Source organism: Podarcis tiliguerta (assembly GCF_965153285.1).
Source record: "Podarcis tiliguerta genome assembly, chromosome: 14".
NCBI lineage: Eukaryota > Metazoa > Chordata > Lepidosauria > Squamata > Lacertidae > Podarcis > Podarcis tiliguerta.
The window spans coordinates 46,749,484-46,774,628 of NC_139547.1; the positions used below are offsets into that span (position 1 = coordinate 46,749,484).

The window sequence follows — 25,145 nt, forward strand, 5'->3', positions numbered from 1 at the left end:
GCCAATCACCCATTCCCACCACCCCTCTGAGTAATACCCCTCCCCACCCTCTCACTATACATAAAGGTCTGGTGACTTCTTTTTCAGTGTATCTGAAGAAGTGTGCATGCACACAAAAGCTCATACCAAGAACAAACTTAGTTGGTCTCTAAGGTGCTACTAATGGGACGCGGGTGGCACTGTGGGTTAAACCACAGAGCCTAGGACTTGCCAGTCAGAAGGTCAGCGGTTCGAATCCCCACGACGGGGTGAGCTCCCATTGCTCAGTCCCTGCTCCTGCCAACCTAGCAGTTCGAAAGCATGTCAAAGTGCAAGTAGATAAATAGGTACTGTTCTGGCGGGAAGGTAAACAGCATTTCCGTGCGCTGCTCTGGTTCGCCAGAAGCGGCTTAGTCATGCTGGCCACGTGACCCAGAAGCTGTACACCGGCTCTCTCGGCCAATAAAGCAAGATGAGCGCCACAACCCCAGAGTTGTCCCTGAATGGACCTAATGGTCAGGGGTCCCTTTACCTTACCTGGTTCATAGGCAGGAAGAACCAGATGCACAAATATAGGATGGGGGACACCTGGCTTGCCAGTACTACATGTGAAAATGCTCTTTAAGGCTGCATCAACAAAAGTATCACATCCAGGTCAAGGGAAGTAATATTCCCATGCTAGTCTGCCTTGATCAGACCACACCTGGAATCCTGTGTCCAATTCTGGGCATCCCAGTTTAAGAAGGATATTGGCAAGCTAGAACGTGTGCAGAGGAGGGCAACCAAGATGATCAAGTGTCTAGAAACCAAGCCGTATGAGGAACGGTTGAGGGAGCTGTGTATCTTTTGCCTGGAAAAGAGGAGATGGGATAGCCATTTTCAAATATCTAAAGGGCTGTCACATGGAGGAGGGAGCAAGCTTGTTTTCTCCTGCTCTGGAAGATAGGATTTGAGCCAATGGCTTCAAGTTGCAAGAAAGGAGATTCTGAATAAGCATCAGAAAATGTCCAGGAAATTCCAGACGTGTGGCAACCCTAGACTGAATGAGCCTCGGGGTCCCTTCCAACTTTATAATTCTATGATTCTATGCTATAAATTTAATGCTGTATCATACCATTTCAATCAGTTTTGTTTTCCCCCAAAAGGAATCCTAAGAAGTGTAGTTTGAATTCCATAGTTTAACTATGCACTGTGTGAAGAAGGGCTTTCACATATATTCATATATATATATATATATATATATATACACACACACACACACACACACACAGACACACACACACAGACACACACACACACACACAGTGGTACCTCAGGTTACAGACGCTTCAGGTTACATATGCTTCAGGTTACAGACTCCGCTAACCCAGAAATAGTACCTCAGGTTAAGAACTTTGCTTCAGGGTGAGAACAGAAATCGTGCGGCAGTGGCACGGCGGCAGCAGGAGGTCCCATTAGCTAAAGTGGTGCTTCGGGTTAAGAACAGTTTCAGGTTAAGAACAGACCTCCAGAACGAATTAAGTTCTTAACCATAGGTACCACTGTAAATATAAAAAGGGAGAAAATTTCTCATTACAAGTCTTCAGACAACCCTGCTAGTGATGTTAATTGCTTACAATGTTCTTCCAAATATTGTATAAATTTACTCCAGTCCTTATGGAATACTTGATCGTGCTGGTTTTCGATTTTCCCCTTCCGCTTTGCCAGTTTTGCAAAGTCCCTCATTTTTGTCTGCCACTCTTCTTTCATTGGTGCTTCTTGTTGTTTGAAGAAGGGCTTTCTTCTATCTGTCCTGAATTTATGTGAAAGGGAGATAGCGCCATCCTGAGACAGATGATAGAGATAGAGATGATAGAGAGATAGAGAGGGACTTCAAACTCAGGATAACACTTTATGTATTTGATGAAGTGAACTATCATTTGCCAAACTTTATTCCATAATAAATGTGTGTCTTTAAAAATGCTCCAGTACACCTTGATGTTTTCAGCTGCCTCTTAGATATTACACATGCAATGCAGGCCTCACTCTGCCTGCATTTTTTGTGCATGGCTAGGTCTTTGCTACAGTACAGTACGATACTAGCCCCATAAATCAAACCCACTCACTTCCATTAAAAACAAATTTAAGGAGACAAATTCTTCTTCTGGGCTGTGCATTAATCCAAGTTACCTCCTGCTGCCTTTTGCAGGGGGGGGTGTGTGTGGCATTTTGTGTGTTTCCTCTCAAATTAAACGTGTCTTTTCCTCCGATCCTCTGTGTTTGTCGCCCTGATCCGCCATCTCTCAGATCTTGGCTAATGTGATAATGATCTCTCGTTATTTCCTGGCTATTAACATGCTGCCTAATGAGTGATGAAAATGGAGAGGGGAAGCTATTTTGAGGCAGGAGATGAGTCACGTACGGAAATGGGCAACCGAGATCCGTATGCACGGTGGAAACGAGAGAGACTTCTGTTCTCTTGGAAAGTGAGCTGGGGCACAGGTCTTCTGGTGGCTGCATGCTGACTCTGTGTCCTGGAGGATGGAGAAGTGGAACTCAGTGTGCGGTCTCTGCCCAAATCTTTAAGGCAATAATAATAATAATAATAATAATTTATTTGTACCCCGCCCATCTGGCTGGGTTTCCCCAGCCACTCTGGGCAGCTTCCAAGAAAGACAAAAAATACACTAAAATGTCACGCATTTAAAACTTCCCTGAACAGGGCTGCATTCAGATGTCTTCTGAATGTCAGGTACAGTGGTACCCCAAAAGACGAATGCCTCGCAAGACGGAAAACCCGCTAGACGAAAGGGTTTTCCGTTTTTCAATGTGCTTCGCAGGATGAATTTCCCTATGGGCTTGCTTCGCAAGATGAAAATGTCTTGAGAGTCTTGAGATTTTTTTTCGCTCCCCACCCCCTTTTTCTAAGCAGCTAAACTGCTAATAGCCTTTTAGCAGTTAATCCGCTAATCCCTTAAGCCTTTAATAGCCGCTAATAGCCGCTAATAGCCGCTAAACCGCTAATAGCGCTAATCCGCTAAGGCACTAATAGGGTTGCTTCGCAAGACAAAAAAACCGCTAGACGAAGAGACTCGCAGAATGAATTAATTTCGTCTTGTGAGGCACCACTGTAGTTGTAAACAACTCTTTGACATCTGATGGGAGGGCGTTCCACAGGGCGGGCGCCACTACCGAGAAGGCCCTCTGCCTGGTTCCCTGTAGCTTTGCTTCTTGCAATGAGGGAACCGCCAGAAGGCCCTCGGAGCTGGACCTCAGTGTCCGGGCAGAACGATGGGGGTGGAGATGCTCCTTCAGGTATACTGGGTGCAAATCAGTATGGTGCATAGATGTCAAGGACTGGCAGGGTGCTGGTGAATGTGCACAGAGGGAAAGGTCCTAGTTTATCTCCACAACAACCTTGTGAGGTAGGTTAGGCTAAGAGAGAGCGACTGGCCTAATGTCCCACGGTGAGCTTCTTAGCTGAGTAGGGGGCTCTGCACTCTGGTATCCCTGGTCCTAGTCTGACATTCCTGCTATATCAATTCATATACAGTCATACCTCAGGTTACAGATGCTTCAGGTTGCGTTTTTTCGGGTTGCGGACCGCCATGCACCGAATGCACAGAAGCACTGAATCGCAACCCGCGCATGCGCAGACACACCACTGCAAGTTGCAAATGCTGCTGGTTGCGAACGTGCAGATCACATTCACAACCCGAGTGTCCACTGTATTTGTTATGTACTGAAGTTCTCACCCTGGGCCAGCAGGGGGAATACTGTAGGTAGTTATGCAAATAAGGGATCGAAAGTGACGTTCAGTGATTGGATAGTTTTAGAAAATTGTTACAGTTACGTTGTACTGGAGCTCTATATAAGCAGGCTGACTGAACCCTTCAGTTCAGTTCTGTTCTGGCCTGTGAATAAACAAGAGCTGTTTGAAGAATCGCTGTGTCGTCTGATATGTTCACCCACAACTTAACAGTATTTATACCTCATTCTTCGTTTTCCAGTTCCATTAAGGGAAGAGCCATACCTCAGTCGCAGAGCAAGCAAAAGGTCCTGCCTTAAGGGAAACTGTGCGTTTTTTCCAGCCTAACCTACTTCACAGGGTTGTTGTGAGGATTAAAGGTGATTTGTAGCAGAGGTAGGGGGTGAAATGGATTCTGCCAGGTGAAGGTAAAGCCAAGGAAATCTCGCCCTGTGGTTGCAGAATGGTCCCCGGATTTTGCCCAAAGCAAAGTGTGCCTAAACGATGTTCTTTATTAAGCATATCCATCTTTATCATTAAAAAAAACAACTCATTTTCTGACATAATTGCAGTTGATTTACAGGATAGAGATTCACAAACAGCACTGATTCCAAGAGAGCGTTCTGGTCGCAGTGTACATTCCAACAGAGCAAAGCACAGTCCCAGCTGCCTGCAAAGCTCTTTAATTAGATAGCTTCTCTTTTCTCCCATCCATCAATCTGATCACGCGAGTTCATTTTACCATCATCAATCCCTTAAACTTTTCTTCAATTACCAGGGTCCTCTGGAGACGTCTGTTTATAGGGGAGCTCAATTCTTGCTCTTACAATTAAATTGCTAAATCGTTCTTGAAAACTCTTTGCCGACCTAATCTTTTATATAGCTGAATCAAAAAAAGAAAGAAGTGGATTTAGATGTAAATCAACTCCAGAGAAGAAACACTCAATAATTTGTTTCACTTTCCGCCCAATAACAATTTTTCCAGGTCCAACAACATATGGTTGACTCTGGGATTCACATTTGGACATTTGTGTAGGACCAGCTCTACCGTTAGGCAAAGTGAGATGTGTTTGACACCAGCATTCAGACCTGGACATTTACATAGAGCCGGCTCTACCATTAGGCAAAGTGAGACACCAGCATTCAAACTTGGACATTTGTGTAGGGCCGGCTCTACCGTTAGGCAGAGATGCCTTTGTCCACATGGCAATAACAGTCCTTTGGCTGAAATGAGCCTCTCCCCCAATCAAATGCAGTGGAATACCTCATGACCTGCACATTTTTAACTACAAGTGTTTAGGAAAATGTCAGCTAATCAGTGGATGTTTTACTATGCCTATGGGAACCGTTCAAAGTCTCTGATGCGGAATTATAGCTACATGGAACCTCCAGGTTCAGAAGCAGTATATCTGTTAATATGCTATTCTATTCTATGACAAACAAGGAAGAGGGCTGTTTCCTTTCCATCCTGCTTGTTGGCTTGCCAGATTCATTCGCTTGTCCATTTCAGGAACCAAAACATCAAACCTATAATGTCTGAATTAGCAAGACTATTGTTACGTGGTTTTGTAGGAGATGCCTTCTGGGTCTGGTCTGCGGGGGACCACAGAGATGTTGGCAACAGTTCTGCACTCTCCCTTTGCTCATTGCTGTTTCCTGTTCTCCCGTAGCCGGACGAGTTGACAAATGCCCTGGAGATCAGCAACATTGTCTTCACAAGCATGTTTGCCCTGGAGATGCTCCTGAAACTACTTGCCTTTGGCATCTGGGGATACATCAAGAACCCGTACAACATTTTTGACGGCATCATTGTTGTGATCAGGTAAGCTGGTCTGTTTAACTGCACCTTCAGAGGCACAGCGGAAGAGACTGTGTATACAATCTGGGGCTGGAGACAGTCAAAAGCAAATGCTCTTTCTGATTGGAAGATGTTGACAGAACTTGTATTTCCTTGCTTGGAATCAATGATGGGTTTACTTTAATTATTATTATTATTATTATTATTATTATTATTATTATTATTTATTTGTACCCCGCCCATCTGGCTGGGTTTCCCCAGCCACTCTGGGTTGCTTCCACAAAGACCAAAAATACACTAATATGTCTTACATTAAAAACTTCCCTGAACAGGCTGCCTTAAGATGTCTTCTGAATGTCAGGTAGTTGTTTATCTCTTTGACATCTGATGGGAGGGTGTTCCACAGGGCAGGTGCCACCACGAAGAAGGCCCTCTGCCTGGTTCCCTGTAGCTTTGCTTCTCGCAATGAGGGAACCGCCAGAAGGCCCTCGGTGCTGGACCTCAGCGTCCAGGCAGAACGATGGGGATGGAGATGCTCCTTCAGGTATACGGGGCTGAGGCCATTATCCCTCCTCCCTCCCAGTCCCTTTTTCCTATTGTGCTGTGGCTTTTAGACCGTAAGCCTGAGTGCAGGGGTCATTGGGAACCTGCTCTGGGAACCTTTTCCCAGCTGTGGAGAAGGATAAGAAATGTACAGAAATGAGTGAGATTGGGAACAAAATATTTCTTGAACATGGGTAGGCAAACTAAGGCCCAGGGGCCAGATCCCGCCCAATCGCCTTCTAAATCTGGCCTGCAAATGGTCTGGGAATCAGCGTGTTTTTACATGAGTAGAATGTGTCCTTTTATTTAAAATGCATCTCTCTGTTATTTGTGGGGCATAGGAATTCGTTCATTTTTTCCCTTCAAAATATAGTCCAGCCCCCAGTCTGAGGGGGAAAGTTTGCTGACCCCTGACCTAGGCCTTCAGCTGATTGGCATCCTTTTTAAATGTGTTGCTGGAGGGCAGGATTATTGGTTTGTTCTTAATCTTATTATGTATTTTGTGGTTTTTATATTGTCATTTTATGCTGTGGAGTGCCCTGAGATCTATGGATGAAGGGGGGCATACAAATTTAATTAATAATAATAATAATAATACCACCCACCATGGGACGCGGGTGGCGCTGGGGGTTAAACCACAGAGCCTAGGACTTGCCGATCAGAAGGTTGGCGGTTCGAATCCCCGCGACGGGGTGAGCTCCCATTGTTCGGTCCCTGCTCCTGCCAACCTAGCAGTTCAAAAGCACGTCAAAGTGCAAGTAGATAAATAGGTACCGCTCTGGCGGGAAGGTAAACGGCATTTCCGTGCACTGCTCTGGTTCACCAGAATTGCCTCAGTCATACTGGCCACATGACCCGGAAGCTGTACGCCGGCTCCCTCGGCCACTAAAGCGAGATGAGCGCCGCAACCCCAGAGTCGGCCACGACTGGACCTGATGGTCAGGGGTCCCTTTACCTTTACCTTACCACCCACCACCCGAGGCAGCCGGCCTTTCTACTCTCAGTTATTATGGCCCTAGCCATTCATGCAAGTTCAGACAGCTTCTTGTTTCACCCCACAGCGTCTGGGAGATCATTGGCCAATCGGACGGAGGCCTCTCGGTGCTGAGAACCTTCCGGCTTCTCCGGGTCCTTAAGCTGGTGCGTTTCATGCCCGCTCTCCGACGCCAGCTGGTGGTCCTGATGAAGACCATGGACAACGTGGCCACCTTCTGCATGCTCCTCATGCTCTTCATCTTCATCTTCAGGTATGTGCCAGCATGCATGCGCAACCCCTTCCTCTCCGGTTAATTGCTACGTTTTGTTTTTCCCATTCATCTCCGCCGCCGCCTAGATTAGAATGACAATGGTGCCCCTTTGCCGAGCGGTGCGTGGATGACAGCTCAACTCACAATAGACTGACAGGCTGGAGGCTCAGCAGATGGATTCCCCTCTCCTCAGTCTCTCTGTTCCACCAGATCCTGCCACCCCAGAGACAAATGAAGGACGCAAAGTGACAACAAGAGCGAAACAATTGCTCCGTTGTTCTTGATCGATGGCAAACATCATCGAGGCAGCTGAACTGAAACCCAGGATGTCGTGGAAACAGAACAGGGAGGGGGATGGGGGTGAGAATGGTCCTCCCCCCCCCCCCCGCCTCAAATTGGCTAGAAACTCTCGATTTGCATTTGTTATGCAAAGCGCGGTAGCTATTTATTTGACATTTCCCTCCATCAAACGTCAACTTCGTTTGCAAAATTCCTGGAGGGGTGCGCTGCAAAATTTGGAATGGTAAAATCTAGCAGTTGCTTTGTGCATTTCAGGGAAGCACGGAACAATTATTTACCCAAAGGCAGAGGAAAATGGGGGGAAAGCAAGGAAGAGGCAACATGGGGTTTGTAGTCCATCAGTCCTGCAATGCGCCTTGCTGGTGGAAGTTGGTGTGAAACAGCATTTTCCAACCTCTGGGTCGTACGTGACCTGCAAGCGGGTCTCGAAGCCCATACAAGTGAGTCGTGGGCTGTTTCGTTTCTGCCTTGGATGCGTCAAATCTCACTTATAAAACAGGCAAAACTATAGTTACAATGCACGAAACCAGTGGCTGCTGTCAGATGCTGGTGTGGTCGCTCGAGAGCAAGCAGGCAAGACTCCAACCTGTCTTTTCCAGGCTTAATTATTAATACAAACTATTTACAGTGTAAAAGCTATGGTTTTCCCAGTAGTGATGTATGGAAGTGAGAGCTGGACCATAAAGAAGGCTGATCGCCAAAGAATTGATGCTTTTGAATTCTGGTGCTGGAGGAGACTCTTGAGAGTCCCATGGACTGCAAGAAGATCAAACACATCCATTCTTAAGGAAATCAGCCCTGAGTGCTCACTGGAAGGACAGATCGTGAAGCTGAGGCTCCAATACTTTGGCCACCTCATGAGAAGAGAAGACTCACTGGAAAAGACCCTGATGTTGGGAAAGATGGAGGGCACAAGAAGAAGGGGACGACAGAGGACGAGATGGTTAGACAGTGTTCTCGAAGCTACAAACATGAATCTGACCAAACTGCGGGTGGCAGTGGAAGACAGAAGTGCCTGGCGTGCTCTGGTCCATGGGGTCACGAAGAGTCGGACACGACTGAACGACTAAACAACAACATTTACAGTGCAGAGCATCACAAGTCCATGTCTGCTCAGTCGCTAGCAGAATCTGGGCATGGCCGGTCCTTGTACCTCCCCCAGCATAACAGTTGTGTGACCCCCATCCTTCTCCTCCCCTCTCTGCACCCAAACCTCCTGCGCAGAGTGCGCACTGGCAAAGGGGTACTTCCCTCCTCTCCAGCTTGCTCAGTGTCAGTGTTGAGGCTCTCCCTAGCACCCCCTGGTCCCACCACCTCCTCTCCACTGGAGTCAGGGCTTTCCTCCTCGCCAGAGGAGGAACTGCTTCGCAAGATCTTTGGAGGCTTCCTGTAACACAACTGCCGTTCCACCTCTCCCCTCCGAGCTGATGGCAGTTCCCTGACAGCTGCCAAAGGCCTGAGGTCCAAACTTGGTGTGTCATTGAACCAATTGGTCACCATGCTATGTAAATTTGGAGTTGTGGGTTCCCATATCGAAAAGGTTGGGAACCATTGGTGCAAAGCATCCTTGAACGTTTCATTTTATTTGCAAGTTCCTTCCTCTCTCCTTCTCTCTTCCTAGCATTCTTGGCATGCATCTCTTCGGATGCAAGTTTGGCTTGAAAACAGACACAGGGGACACGATGCCGGATAGGAAGAATTTTGATTCCTTGCTGTGGGCTATCGTCACTGTGTTCCAGGTAAGACTCCAAAGGCTTTACCTTCCCACTAAAATACGTGATACACTCAGAGGCTGTTCTTTAGGAGTCAGATGGACAATGAAAGCCACCATAGCTGTTCTTCAGCAGATTTTACTAACAGGGAGCGGAAGATCTAGAACAAAGCATAAGGAGACAGACAATATCTCACGGTCCCATCTGTTGCCAGCACCCAGGGGTGGGGAGGAAGGAGGGAAAGGGATGGAGCACACATGCATATTCAAATGCCTAACAGGGTCCATGTCACCTAGGAGATCACAGCGCCAGAGGTAAGAAAAGAGTTGTCCCATTGTCTGCAGAGGTCACTTTCTGATTCCTGATTTTCAACAGAGCCCAGTGACGGAAGCACGCAGCTGTATTTCAGAATGGTTTTTATATGTGTGCACGTAGTGACATACATATAAAAACCATTCTGAAATACAGCTGTGTGCTTCCGTCACTGGGCTCTGTTGAAAAGTGACATGGGGACGCGGGGGGCGCTGTGGGTTAAACCACAGAGCCTAGGACTTGCCGATCAGAAGGTTGGCGGTTCGAATCCCCGCGACGGGATGAGCTCCCGTTGTTCGGTCCCTGCTCCTGCCAACCTAGCAGTTCGAAAGCACGTCAAAGTGCAAGTAGATCAATAGGTACCGCTCTGGCGGGAAGGTAAACAGCGTTTCCATGTGCTGCTCTGGTTCGCCAGAAGCGGCTTAGTCATGCTGGCCACATGGCCCGGAAGCTGTACGCCGGCTCCCTCAGCCAATAAAGCAAGATTAACTTTGTAACCCCAGAGTCAGCGACGACTGGACTTAATGGTCAGGGGTCCCTTTACCTTTACCTTTACCTTTACCTTTACCTTTACATAGTGACATGGAACAACAGCCTAAGAGGGCTCTGTTGCCTTCCCTGCCCTGCTCAGAGACCCCGGCTGACTATAGTCAGAAGCTGTTTGCTGCACCAAGCAGATCTTTTTGGTCTGAACTACCACAGCTGTTGTTCTCATACACTGGTGGGCAAAACAGACCTGCCCTGCTTCATTAGGAGTGACTTTGTCTTTCCAAGTACAAGATCTGGGCGGACTTCATGTCACAAATGGCCTTTGGAGGACAAGTAACTTGAAAAACGCTTCTCCTGAACGAGAAAAACAACCAGCTCTGCCCGCCTCAGACCAACCTGTCTCGGTAAACAAGAGACGGCGATTAAATAATTGACTGCCGGGAGAAATTGACATTGGCGTTGTACAGTTCGCGCCATCCATTGCCTCATTTTAATGGAGGTGCCGCCGCTATTGTCACTGCAAATCTTGCGGGTAAATAAATCCGGCAAAGGAGTTGAGCTCTTGTAGCTGAGGTTAATGGGAGCCATGTTGCTAAATCAAGCCAGCATAGCTTCCCTGCTGGGCCAATACCCTGTTGCGGGTCGCTCCAGCTTTGCGGCAGTTCTGAAGACGGTTGTCTTGGCTGAGGCTGGACTAATTGAGGTCAAAGAGTTCTTGTCCTCCACTGATATCCCAAATCAGCGGCTGCCAGCCACCATGGCAAATTTCTGCCTCTGACTGGGAATCACAAGCAGAGAGAGTGCTGTTCTGCTCAGCGCCTGCTTGCAAGTTTCCCATTGGAGCATCTAATGGGAGCATCTGAAGGAGTGTCTCCACCCCCATCGTTCTGCCCGGACACTGAGGTCCAGCTCCCAGGGCCTTCTGGCTGTTCCCTCACTGCGAGAAGTGAGGCTACAGGGAACCAGGCAGAGGGTCTTCTTGGTGGTGGCACCTGCCCTGTGGAATGCCCTCCCATCAGATGTCAAGGAAATAAACAACTATCTGACTTTTAGAAGACATCTGAAGGCAGCCCTGTTTAGGAAAGCTTTTAACGTTTGATGTTTTATCGTGTTTTTAATTTTCTGTTGGGAGCCGCCCAGAGTGGCCATCTAGTTGGCCCCAATGAGAACAGGATGCTGGACTAGATGGGCCCTTAACCTGATCCAGCAGGCTATCCTCGTATATACAGTGGTACCTCGGGTTACATACGCTTCAGGTTACAGACTCCGCTAACCCAGAAATAGTACCTCGGGTTAAGAACTTTGCTTCAGGATGAGAACAGAAATCGTGCAGCGGTGGCAGCAGGAGGCCCCATTAGCTACAGTGGTGCCTCAGGTTAAGAACAGTTTCAGGTTAAAAACGGACCTCAGGTACGAATTACGTACTTAACCCGAGGTACCACTGTATTGCAAAGGACTGGCAGCAATGGGAATCCCAGCAATGGATCCTTTCAATCAGAAGGATCTCTAGCAGCTTTTTCAGACACTGTGTCTACAATATCCTCCTGGAAACCTGAGTCTCAGTGAGGTCTGGGAATTGCAGTTCCTCATCCCAGAAAGTGACCACCTGCATGCCTTCAGATTAGAGCTGGAGGGTGGAATTTAGACAGCAATTCTAATCCCCTTCGAGTAAGGAGTAAATTCATCAGGACTTGCTTTTGAGTAGACATGGTTCGGCTTGCCCTGTTCGTAGTGAGTTTCTAGAGGTGTTGCCTGGCAATGTTTTGCGAATATTCATTTTGCAGCCTTCAGTTTTTGAGCTCAGTGTTTCCCTTTCAGTTCTGAGTTCAGAAATTAAACGTTACCGTTGCGAAAGTTTGCTACGGAGTCCCTCTGGGAATCCATGTAACACATTTTCCCTTCAAGACATGTTTTGTGGATCTCTTGTGTGGGACTTTTAGGAGTTGGAAACTCAGTTCCCAGTACCCTTTGTTCTACCTCTTTGTTCTTTGGGGGTAGCCACAAAAAAGGCTCTGTGGTGGTAGAAGCCCCCACCTGAGATAAAAGCCTGCTATTCTGGACTGATCTCTCGTTCCCTTGGTCTCTCTCTCTCTCTCCATGTTGTGTGCAGATCCTCACCCAAGAAGACTGGAACGTGGTTCTGTACAACGGAATGGCTTCCACCTCTTCCTGGGCGGCTCTCTATTTCGTGGCTCTCATGACCTTCGGAAACTACGTCCTTTTCAACCTCTTGGTCGCCATCCTAGTGGAGGGTTTCCAGGCCGAGGTAAGGGAAGAGTCGCGCTGTCAAGGCTTCAGGGAATCCTATTCCTCTCACAGTAGGGTGCCAGGAAGCAAAAAAACTAGAAGAGTTCTTACCAGGTAGTTTATTCAATATTCACAGTGGCAGGTTGAGAGGAGTTCCCTACCAGGACAGACTTTGCTCATGTGCTCAAGACATCGATTCTATAAAACATATTTTGCTGCACTGTGCGAAATACGAGCAAGCCAGGGCTGAACTGATATCACCCTTGCTGGTACCTTTCTTGGGAAAATCCGAGGCTCACTGTGTCAGGTTCCTATTGGAAGACCGGACAAACGCTAGAACATTAGCAGTGGTGAAGTTTTTATTGGTGGTTGCAAGAACCAGTGATCCTTATCTTTTGAACAAAATGCTTGTTTAACCTGGAGGTAGGCTAGTCTGAATTGTGCATTGCTTTGTAACGATTTGTTGGGTCTCTGGACCTTAATAAAGATTCATGATGAATATTCACAGAGAGAGACAAAGGAATGCAGTCTCTCTTAGTTATCGGCAATGCTCCAAGTTAAGTCCCACCCCCCTGGGTCCCTCCTATTGGACATCACCCCGGCACCGGCTGATCTGTGCTTTCTGCCTCTGAGTTTTCTGTTCTATTACTCTCAAGGCATGCCTTGTTCTGGGAATGAGAGGTTCAGGAATGCTTTCAAGAGACACTGAGTCTGTCAGCTTCTTCCTACTGCTCTCCCAATTTTTCCCAGCTCCTCCCCTCTGCAGCCTCTGAGCTATGACCTTCTGCAAGCCGCTGTTCTAAATCTATACTGTCCTCTTCTTGGGAAGGTTCCCACCATCCTTCCTCAGTCCAACCCCTTAAACCCACCAAGCAGGTGACTTGGCTTTTCGCTCGGTGAGCCAACCAAACATTCAATTCGGATGGCGGTTTTGACTGGCAGTTGTTACAGCCTGGATGTTACCCAACGTGTCCAGAATTCCGGGCAACTGTGGAACTCCCTGCTACAAGGTGTGGCGGGAATCGACCTACAATGGGGATGAGGAGCCTCTGGCCCTCTTGAGGTTGCTGCACTAGTGGTTTATTTAATTTCTTGTTAAATTTCTACCCCGCCTCATCGGCACATTTGGTGTTGTCTGCACTGACTGGCAGCAGCTCTCCAGGATTTTTGTTTAATTGTTTTTACTAAAGATTTTCTTGGGTAACAAAATTGCATGCAGCATCTCTGCTTTCGGTTCATAGAGACCTTTCTACAGATCAGTTACATTTGAAGTGAGACACTAATGTTATGGATAGTGCGAGGTTGGGGGAGAAAGAAGGGGGGCTTGTAGAGTTTCAATTTTTTACATAGTGTTTGTGCAAGGTTTTTGTCACAGCATCATTTGGGTAGGTTCTCTTTCTATTCATTAATTAGTTTTCATTGCCAGTGAGAAAGATTTGGGGGGCCCAGGAATGGACCACTGGTACCCAACCGTTTTTCTAGCCTTTACTGGAAAAACTAACCAACAAATTGAAACTAGCACAGGGACAAACAAAAGAAGGCACCTTCACCCCGGTGTTGCTCCCCCTTATTACATACATTACATAACACCGGTCTTGAAAGACCTACATTGGCTCCCAGTACATTTCCAAGCACAATTCAAAGTGTTGGTGCTGACCTTGAAATCCCTAAACAGCCTCAGTCCTGTGTACCTGAAGAAGCATCTCCACCCCCATCATTCAGCCCGGACACTGAGGTCCAGCTCCGAGGGCCTTCTGGCGGTTCCCTCACTGCGAGAAGTGAGGTTACAGGGAACCAGGCAGAGGGCCTTCTCGGTAGTGGTGCCCACCCTCTCATCAGATGTCAAGGAAATAAACAACTATCTGACATTTAGAAGACATCTGAAGGCAGCCCTGTTTAGAGAAGTTTTTAATGACTGATGTTTTATCGTGTTTTTAATCTTTGGTTGGAAGCCGCCCAGAGTGGCTGGGGAAACCCAGCCAGATGGGCAGGGTATAAATAATAGAATCATAGAATCATAGAATCATAGAATCATAGAGTTGGAAGAGACCACAAGGGTCATCGAGTCCAACCCCCTGCCAAGCAGGAAACACCATCAGAGCACTCCTGACATATGGTTGTCAAGCCTCTGCTTAAAGACCTCCAAAGAAGGAGACTCCACCACACTCCTTGGCAGCAAATTCCACTGTCGAACAGCTCTTACTGTCAGGAAGTTCTTCCTAATGTTTAGGTGGAATCTTCTTTCTTGTAGTTTGTATCCATTGCTCCGTGTCCGCTTCTCTGGAGCAGCAGAAAACAACCTTTCTCCCTCCTCTATGTGACATCCTTTTATATATTTGAACATGGCTATCATATCACCCCTTAACCTCCTCTTCTCCAGGCTAAACATGCCCAGCTCCCTTAGCCGATCCTCATAAGGCATTGTTTCCAGGCCTTTGACCATTTTGGTTGCCCTCCTCTGTACACGTTCTAGTTTGTCAGTGTCCTTCTTGAACTGTGGTGCCCAGAACTGGACACAGTACTCCAGGTGAGGTCTGACCAGAGCAGAATACAGTGGCACTATAACTTCCCTTGATCTAGATGCTATACTCCTATTGATGCAGCCCAGAATTGCATTGGCTTTTTTAGCTGCCGCGTCACACTGTTGGCTCATGTTAAGTTTGTGGTCAACCAAGACTCCTAGATCCTTTTCACATGTACTGCTCTCAAGCCAGGTGTCACCCATCTTGTATTTGTGCCTCTCATTTTTTTTTGCCCAAGTGCAATACTTTACATTTCTCCCTGTTAAAATTCATCTTGTTTGTTTTGGCCCAGTTCTCTAATCTGTCAAGGTCGTTTTGAAGTGTGATCCTGTCTTCTGGGGTGTTAGCCACCCCTCCCAGTTTGGTGTCATCTGCAAATTTGATCAGGATGCCCTTGAGACCATCATCCAAGTCGTTGATAAAGATGTTGAATAAGACCGGGCCCAAGACAGAACCCTGTGGCACCCCACTAGTCACTCTTCTCCAGGATGAAGAGGAACCATTGATGAGCACCCTTTGGGTCCGGTCAGTCAGCCAGTTACAAATCCACTGAGTGGTAGCATAGTCAAGACCGCATTTTACCAGCTTCTTTACAAGAATATCATGGGGCACCTTGTCAAATGCCTTGCTGAAATCAAGGTAGACTACATCCACTGCGTTCCCTTCATCTACCAGGCTTGTAATTCTGTCAAAAAATGAGATCAGGTTAGTCTGACATGACTTATTTTTCAGAAATCCATGCTGACTATTGGTGATCACAGCATTCCTTTCTAGGTGCTCACAGATAGTTTGCTTAATGATCTGCTCCAGAATCTTCCCTGGTATTGATGTTAGACTGACTGGGCGGTAATTATTTGGGTCCTCTCTTTTCCCCTTTTTGAAAATAGGGACAACATTTGCCCTCCTCCAGTCTGCCGGGACTTCGCCTGTTCTCCAGGAATTCTCAAAGATGACTGCCAGTGGTTCTGAGATCACATCTGCCAGTTCTTTTAATACTCTTGGATGCAGTTCATCTGGCCCTGGAGACTTGAATACATCTAAACTAGCCAAGTATTCTTGTACTATCTCCTTAGTTATTCTGGGCTGTGTTTCCTCTGCTGAATCATTTCCTCCAAATTCTTCAGGTCGGGCATTGTTTTCTTTATCGGAGAAGACTGAGGCAAAGAAGGCATTGAGGAGTTCAGCCCTTTCTGTGTCCCCTGTTTGCATTTCACCATCTTCTCCTCTGAGTGACCCCACTGTTTCTTTGTTCTTCCTTTTGCTACGAACATACCCATAGAAGCCTTTTTTGTTGCTTTTAACCTCTCTAGCAAGCCTGAGTTCATTCTGTGCTTTAGCTTTTCTGACTTTGTGTCTACACGTGCTGGCTATTTGTTTGAATTCCTCTTTGGTGGTTTCGCCCCTTTTCCATTTTTTGTACACATCCTTTTTTAATCTTAACTCAGTTAAAAGTTCTTTAGATAGCCACCCTGGCTTCTTTAGGCACCTTCCATGTTTCCGTCTCATTGGTATTGCCTGAAGTTGTGCTTTTACTATCTCCCTCTTAACAAACTCCCAGCCATCATGAACTCCCTTTCCTTTTAGTATTACTGTCCATGGGATCTCACCCAGCACTTCCCTAAGTTTTATGAAGTCGGCTTTCTTAAAGTCAAGAAATTGAGTCCTAGTATGCTTGGCTGCTCCTTTCCGTTGTATAGTAAACTTCAGAAGAGCATGATCACTTGCGCCTAATGATCCTTCCACTTCTACCCCATTAACCAGGTCATCGACATTGGTTAGGACCAGATCTAAAATGGCTGTTCCTCTTGTTGCTTCTCCCACTTTCTGGACAATGAAGTTGTCTGCAAGGCCAGTGAGGAATCTGTTTGACCTTATGCTCTTGGCTGAGTTTGACATCCAACAAATATCTGGGTAATTGAAGTCCCCCATTACTACTATCTCCCTTCCTTTTGCATGCTTGGCCATCTGTTCCAGGAAGGCATCATCTATGTCCTCCGTTTGGCTTGGGGATCTATAGTAAACTCCCACAATGAGGTCACTATTATTCTTCTCTCCCTTAATTTTGACCCAAATGCTCTCACTTTGGCTTTGAGGTTCTAAATCTTGGATCTCTTCACAGGTATACACATCCCTGACATATAACGCCACTCCTCCTCCTTTCTTGTCTGGTCTGTTTCTCTGAAAGAGATTGTATCCCTCCATTTTTACATTCCAATCATGGGACTTATCCCACCAGGTTTCAGTGATGCCTATTATGTCATATTTAGTTTGCTGTACCAAGAGCTCAAGCTCATCTTGTTTATTTCCCATGCTTTGTGCATTAGTGTACAGACATTGAAGTCCATTAGTCATTCCCCCGTGTCTCTTATTTAAGGATTTTTTCCTCCCACCACTAGGTCTGCTTGCTGTTTGCTCCATTTGGTCTATGACATTTGGATGATCATCTTCATCAATTAATAGACTCCTACCTTCAGGAGCACTGTCTCCCTCCCCCACATTAGTCAGTTTAAAGCCCTCCTGATGAGGTTTCTTAGTTTTTTGGCAAAAACATTCCTCCCAACCGTTGTGAGGTGCAGCCCATCGCTTGCCAGAAGTCCATCCTCAAGAAACTGCAGTCCGTGATCTAAGAATCCAAACCGTTCCTGTTTACACCATTTGCGAAGCCAGCTGTTTACTTCCACTATTTTCCTCTCTCTCCCTGGGCCACGTCGTTCAACTGGGAGGACAGATGAGATGACGATTTGTGCATTTAATTGCTTCAATTTCCTGCCCAGAGCCTCGTAGTCTCTTTTGATCTTCTGGAGGCTATTGCTTGCAGTGTCATTGGTTCCCACATGAACCAAGAGGAAGGGGTATTTGTCAGTGGGTTTTATGATTCCTTGCAGTCGATCAGTTACATCTTGGATCTTAGCCCCGGGGAGACAGCACACTTCCCGAGACATCTTGTCAGGCCCACAGATCACTGCTTCTGTTCCCCTCAGTAAGGAATCCCCTATCACCACTACACGCCTTCTCTTAGGTTTGGTCAGGGTTCTTCCGTGAGCGGTCCGTTCCAAGGTTGCCTGCACATTCCCTGAGGACTGACTTTGCTGCTCATCTTCATATACGTGATCGACTGTAATGAGGGAGAGATCCTCAAATGGAGTCTGCTCTTCGTCTTCCATGCTAGGGGAGAGGACCTCAAAGCGATTGTGTATTTCTAGACAATCAGAGCGAACCCTGGGCCTCCTACTTCTTTGAGTCACGTTTCTCCACATATCGGGCTCCTGTGCTGGTGAACTAGCCTCCTTCTCAGGGGAGTCCCCTGTCTCCTCCTTGATGGAGACGGTGTGCTCTGTTGCTTCCAAGAAGAGCTCCAGCTCTCTAATTCTTTGGAGCGTAGCTACACGTTCCTCCAGTTGCTGGACTTTGTCTTTTAGGAGGGCAATCAACATGCAATTGCTGCACGTAAAGCTGCCTGCAACCTTTGGCAAGATGGCAAACATTGCGCAGGAACCGCAGGCGACTGCAGCTGTTCCCTCCCCCTCCATCTTGAGAATGTGTCGTTGGGCTTGAGACTAGCTCCCCTAAATCTAAAAGATGGTTCAAACTGCGCGCGCCGATAGGCGCGCGCCGCTGCCCTGCAAACACTGATAAGCTCCTCCCACAGCTAATCACCTGCCTCAACAGAAACCCTGCCCCCTCTGACCTTTGACCAGGGAAAGCAGCTAATCAGCCACAAGAATCACACACACAAGAAACCCCTTTTGGCTCCTTCTTCAGCCGCTGCCCTGCAAACACTATTAATAATAATAATAATAATAATAATAATAATAATAATAATAATAATATTCACAGCCCAACAAAACAACAACAAAGCCCTCCGACAGCATATGAATCAATTTGACCAACAACCCCTTCCCCTGTCACACAACGGAGCTCTAGGATTTGGGATCGGGTTCCCTCCATGCCCTGTCTGAAGATGGCAGGGGCTGTTCTTAATGCAAAAGCAGGTTTTCTGCAGCTACAACCCTTCCCTAAGAAAGTTCTAGTCCTCATTGTTCTGAATACAGAAGGGTGGTTTAAATAATATATATATACAGTGGTACCTTGGGTTACATACGCTTCAGGTTACAGATGCTTCAGGTTACAGACTCCGCTAACCCAGAAATAGTACCTCGGGTTAAGAACTTTGCTTCAGGATGAGAACAGAAATCGTACTCCGGTGGCGTGGCGGCAGCAGGAGGCCCCATTAGCTAAAGTGGTGCTTCGGGTTAAGAACAGTTTCAGGTTAAGAACGGACTTCCAGAACGAATTAAGTACTTAACCCGAGGTACAACTGTATAGGACATTCCACCTTATACCAAGTCAGGCTGTTGCTCCATCTAGTTCAGAACTCTCTACAGAGTTATCCTGGATTTCAGACAGAGGGTATTTCACAGCTCTAGCCACAAATGCTGGGGACTGAGTCTGGCACCTTCTACATGCCAAGCAGGTGTTTTGCCACTGAGCTGCAACCCTTCCACCACATTGGGACCTTCTAAGGCTCTGTTCCTTTCTGTTTTTGTCCCTCTGCCTGGGCTCCGATCTGCTTTGACATCCAGCCACACCCCCGTCCACATCCCCCCAGGACAAATCCACGGCGACATTTGGGGTTTTAAGTGAGAGTTACATCCCCATTTCAGCCTGAGAATTATAACGATCTCAATATCATATTTTATCACGGAGCTTTTATGAAGCCATTAGCGTATGGAAATGATGTTGAGCCTTACCTAAACCCAACCCGCTTGAGCTAAGAATAATGACTTAGAAGAAGGGCTTTAATCACATCGGGGGGAGAGGAGAGAGATATTACTTTTTCATGTTCCTTAAGAACAGAGCGGCCATTTACCATTTTAGAATACTCAATTGGCATTAGCCGCGGAAAGATTCAAGTGCAGAATGAGAAACAGCTTTGCTCTTCGGAACACAAGTCCTCAAGAGGAGGGAGGGGGGAGGGCGGATGTAAGAAGGATGAATGTTTTCGGGCTGTTTCTATCTCAGACAATCGGTTCCATTTTCACCTACAGATGGGAAATGGAAATACAATGGTAACTTGGTTCTCAAACTTAATCCGTTCCAGAAGTCCGTTCCAAAACCAAAGCGTTCCCAAACCAAGGTGTGCTTTTACATAGAAAGTAATGCAAAATGGATTAATCCGTTCCAGACTTTTAAAAACAACCACTAAAATAGCAATTTAACATGAATTTTACTATCTAACAAGACCATTGACCCATAAAATGAAAGCAGTAGCTGAATTGGGTTCCACACAGTCACAAAAACAAAACAAAAAAGCCGCAAAAACACAAAATAAATAGCAAAAAAGCGTAACGCTCAAAACGGAGCATGTTCGGCTTCCAAAAAATATTCGCAAAGTGGAACACTTACTTCCAGATTTGCAGTGTTTGGGTTCCAAGTTGTTTGAGTACCAAGGCGTTTGAGAACCAAGGTACCACTGTAGAGCAGATTCCCTTAAGTGTGGAGGATATCTGAGAGAGGGCCTTATCGGGGCTGAGTCTAAGGGGTGCCAGGAATTAGGAGCTCTGGACAAGTAAGTCAGAATTTTAGGGCAAAGGGCAAGTCAAGACAAAAGGATGGTAAAAAAGGTAAAGGACCCTGGATGGTTAAGTCCAGTCAAAGGCAACTATGGGGTTGCGGCGGTCATCTCGCTTCAGGCCGAGGGAGCTGGCGTTTGTCTGCAGATATGTGGTCATGTGGCCAGCATGACTAAACCACTTCTGGTGCAACAGGACTCTATAACGAGTGCCCGAATGCACAAAAACACTGTTTACCTTCCCTCTGCAGTGGTACCTATTTATCTACTTGCACTGGCATGCTTTCAGACAGCTGGGCTGGCAGGAGCTGGGACAGAGCAACAGGAGTTCACCTCGTCCTGGGGATTCGAACTGCTGACCTTCCCATTGGCAGGCCCAAGAGGCTCAGTGGTTTAGACCACAGCGCCACCCGCTCCCCACACTAAAGGATGGGCTAGGTGGCTGGGTCAAGAAGTAAACTAAAAGGCCCGATGGCAGAGCAAGTCAAAACCAGAATCTTAACCAAAGGTTTGCCCCGAATGGAGAGCTGTCCACAGATCCAGCACAGGCCTTGACATTGTGTCCATCCCAAGACTACTCAACTTCGCAAGCTGGCACTGTCAAAATACCCCTGTATCTGTGGTGTGGGTGTGTAAGGCCAGATTTTGTGGCAGGTAACCCTGCTGACTACCTGAAGCACTGGGTTCAAGAGGATGCAAGGTTCTTGATGCACCTTTCAGGAGTTTTCCACTCCACAGCTGAAACAAACAGTGCTAGACGCCGTTCATTTATTCATGGCATGAATTAATTCAGAGTTACCGATCCCAGTGCGCACGTTAATCAGCTTAGACCACAGAGGCAAAGCATGCATGCAAATTGTACACCGGAGCCTTCGGAAGCTAGCTGCCTTATACAGAATCAGACCGCCGGGCTCCTTTAAACTGGCGGCGCCCAGGGCAGAAGCTGGAAACCTTCTGAATTGCAAACCTGGGAGCTGAGAGCTGATCCTTCAAAACATCTGGAAGTCTGCAAAAGGGAAGGGGTGTGGCTCAAGGAGTTACCTGTGACCAGCTTGAAACGTCCTCCTTTGCCAACCAGGCCGTAGTACAACTTGGTAAATTTGGACTCTGGATTTAATCGTCGTATGGGGGGGGGGGGACTTTAGATAGCCAAGTGGCAATATGATCACTCAGTTGTGATGCATGTTCTCCTTTGCCATTCCATGTTTTGCAGCTGCTTCCATATTCCTAGTATGCTCAAGGGAAAAACAAAATAATAATAATAATAATAATAATAATAATAATAATAGCAACAACAACAACAACAATTTATTATTTATACCCTGCCTGGTCTGCTTTTGAACTACTAGGTTGGCAGGAGCTGGGACAGAGCAATGGGAGCTCACCCCATCATGAGGATTCGAACTGCCAACCTTCTGATCGGCAAGCCCATGAGGCTCAGTGGTTTAGACCACACCAGTCAAAGCTCTGCCTAGTGCTTTTACTTTTAGCCAAAATAACATCTGAGGCCGAAAACTCTGGCCCGTCCCCAATACGATCAGATTCTCTGCATTGTCCTCTGTCTCCTTTTGCCATTGTCAGGCAATAATTGCCGCCGCTCTGAAGGAATTGGTGGCGGCGGCAGCTGCTGCCGCTGTCCGCCTGCGTGAGGGAGAAAGCCTCAATTAGAGCTCCTTTGAAGAGCGGGGGTTTTGCTTGAGGGAATCCCGCGCGTTTAGCTCCGGCTGATTGAATTAAAAATGGCAGAACGGTTGCTGGCGAGGGGCTTCGTTAAGTTTAGCTCAGATCACGCTGGCTAATTGACTTAAACGGCTGCAGCACCATAATTCAAAAGCGTCAATTCTTCGGCGATCAGCCTTCTTTATGGTCCAGCTCTCACTTCCATACATCACTACTGGGAAAACCATAGCTTTTACTATGTAAACATACTTGGAGCCAATGTAGTTCTTTCAGGACTGGTGTTATATGGTCTCGGCGGCCGCTCCCAGTCACCAGTCTATCTGCTGCATTCTGGATTATTTGTAGTTTCCAAGTCACCTTCAAAGGTAGCCCCACGTAGAGCGCGTTGCAGTAGTCCAAGTGGGAGATAACCAGAGCATGCACCACTCTGGCAAGACAGTCTGCAGGCAGGTTGTTAGAATTCCTGGTCTATGATTGCAGTCATGGGATTGTTGTCTTTCACATGACAGTATATGTTTTGACTCCACAGAGTGGGAAGTGCCAGAGACAGGATGTTTGTGTTACTGTGTTCTGTGAAGTGGGACTATTGTTCTTTCTTCTTTTTCTCTTTACTGTCTGATGCTAGAGAGAGAGGGAGCCATGTTGCAGTGCTCCATGTGTTTTTATATGTAAATAAAGTAGATTAGCCAAAATGCTGAGTTGCTAAGGTCTGTCACGCATGATGCGCAAACTCTGCGGATCCCTAAGTGTGCCGGTGTCTCTTGGCATTGGTCACTGTGATTTTCGGGCAGAAGAAAGCTTTTGAAGCTCCCGAACGATTGACCAGGAGGAAGAGAACATGCCACTTGGGCATGTGTCTCTACCAGGATCCTACTCGAGTGTAGGCTGAACTCCTGACACAGGTAGGGTCTCAGCCTGCATACCAGGTGGAGCTGGTAGACAGCTGCCCTGGGTGCAGAAGGCTGCAAGCAGGACCTGAGCCGAAGAGCAACTGATACTCAGAAGCACTACTGACAGTGGGAGGAGAAATCCCCACCATGGCTAGTAGCCATTAAGCTGAGTTTAAATCCATTTTGAATTAATGTCCAGCTCTTGGCCAGAGTGTCTTCTGAGCCAGCACTGGAGCTTATGCTGAAATCTGGTCCTCAGCTGTGTTCACATCAGAGATGTCCGGGTGGGGGCAGAGGTTGGATATACCAACATATATTTGGGGAAGCAGCCCAGATTTTCTGGGAAGAGGGTGGCCCTGGCTGTCATTCACAGCTTCCATTTGCATTTCTACAATGGCTTTTCCTAAATAATAATTTTTTTAAAAAAAATTGGACAGTTCTGCCATACAAGCAGCTGTGTATTGGCTCTATTTGTCTCCAATCACCCGCCTGTTCTCTGGCACATCAGTTTTGGCACCAAACTCTTTGACTGGGATTGATGGACACATCTAAGAAAGGGCTGGTTGCCAGGCAGGCACTGGAGTGGTCAATTGCATCTGGGCATCCAGGAGGAGGATGATGAGAGGGCAGCGAAGGGTCTTAAAATGTGAATTTAGCCTCCATCAGCAGCATGGGTGGAAGGAAGAATCACGCTGGACATTTGGCATTGGCCAAATGGGTTGGTGTCCAAATTTTATTTGAGGGTGGGGAAGGAGAAAGATGGCTGCAGAACCTGGGGGAACATAGATGGAGGCATTTCTTATCAGGGTTTCTGGCAGACGGCTCCTTAGTTAGCAGGTAGCCCAGAATGGCTGGTTGACATTTCCATAGTGGGTTGCACTGGTCACTGTTCCTCATTGTGTTAAAAGCATGCAGTGATGCACACTTTCCCCTAATATGATGCCCAGTGCCGGATTTATCTGTAAGCTAAACAAGCTATAGCTTACGGCCCCACTCTCTTGGGGGCCCCCCAAAAAATTAAAGGGGAAAAACTGGATGTAAATTTCCAAAATATAAGATAAAAAACAAATAAAATAGAACCTACATACAGCAACAGTGTTTTGTGTTGTGTAGGCTCCTATGATGTACGTAATGGGCCCCGCAAGCTAACCTGCTTCCTAAAATATCACTGGTTTCAATTCAACAATTACTTTGATAAAATACATATTTTGTTATGTGCAAATGGCTTTAGATACCTATCAGGTCTATAAGTTACCATAAAGCATATATTCAACACACAAAATCAGTGACAATTTGTTGTTGACCAAGGACAGCCGGACATATAAAGGGCCCCATTACCTTCAGGAGCTTAGGGCCTCATTAAACCTAAATCCGGCCCTGAGGATGCCTTTCTGAACACATTCAGCGACACAAAATTCACGCAGTTGCATCACAAAATTCAGAGAGGGTGTGGAATGTGAGTTTTGAAGGAAAGCTATGTTTCAGTTCACATACAGTTTGGGGAAGTGTGAAATATGTAAGTTTGTGTTAAAATGTGAACTGAAGTGAATTTCATTTTAAAAATTACACAAAGATGTAATTTGTTGCCTACTTCTGCCTCCCACCAATGGTGTGTCATAGAACCCACAGGATTATCCAATTGAATCCCCCTGCAATCCAGGAATCTCAGTTAGATCATACATGACAGGTGGCCACCCAACACCTGCTTAATAACTTCCAACGAAAGGGAGTCCACAACCTCCCGAGGGAGTTTGAGCCATACCTAGTGTGATGGCCTAGGACTCAGGCTCGGACTTGGAACCAGAGGAATCTCAGTCCGCACCAGATCCTTTGCCTCAGGCATCATCTGAACCTAGTCTGGGGCTTGATCCTGAAGAGTCCCAGTCTGCACAGGTTCCCCTGCAAAAAGCACCAGCTGGGCCGAGTCAAGGGCCTGAGCCTGCCCTGGCTCCAGATATGGGGATTACCTTGTTGCCTTCAGCTGGGCCATCACTTACAGCTGCTCCACTACCGGTTGGGTCAGGGGAGGCTAAGGAGGCCTCTGGGTCTAGTAACCCACCGACGTCTCCCAAGCTGCAGAGACTAAGTGTGCTGGTCCCGAGGGATTAACCATGCGGTGAGGTCCAA

General features: G+C 46.9%; 1 protein-coding gene across 1 annotated transcript in view; it reads left to right on the top strand.

Moving 5' to 3' along the window:
* CACNA1H (calcium voltage-gated channel subunit alpha1 H) overlaps positions 1 to 25,145 on the top strand; it is a 386,136-nt gene that overhangs the window by 289,910 nt on the left and 71,081 nt on the right. Inside the window, exons 11-14 of the mRNA XM_083413279.1 lie at positions 5,377 to 5,528; positions 7,109 to 7,294; positions 9,216 to 9,333; positions 12,218 to 12,373. Coding sequence (XP_083269405.1) covers positions 5,377 to 5,528; positions 7,109 to 7,294; positions 9,216 to 9,333; positions 12,218 to 12,373 — 612 coding nt within the window. The remainder of the gene's footprint in view (positions 1 to 5,376; positions 5,529 to 7,108; positions 7,295 to 9,215; positions 9,334 to 12,217; positions 12,374 to 25,145) is intronic.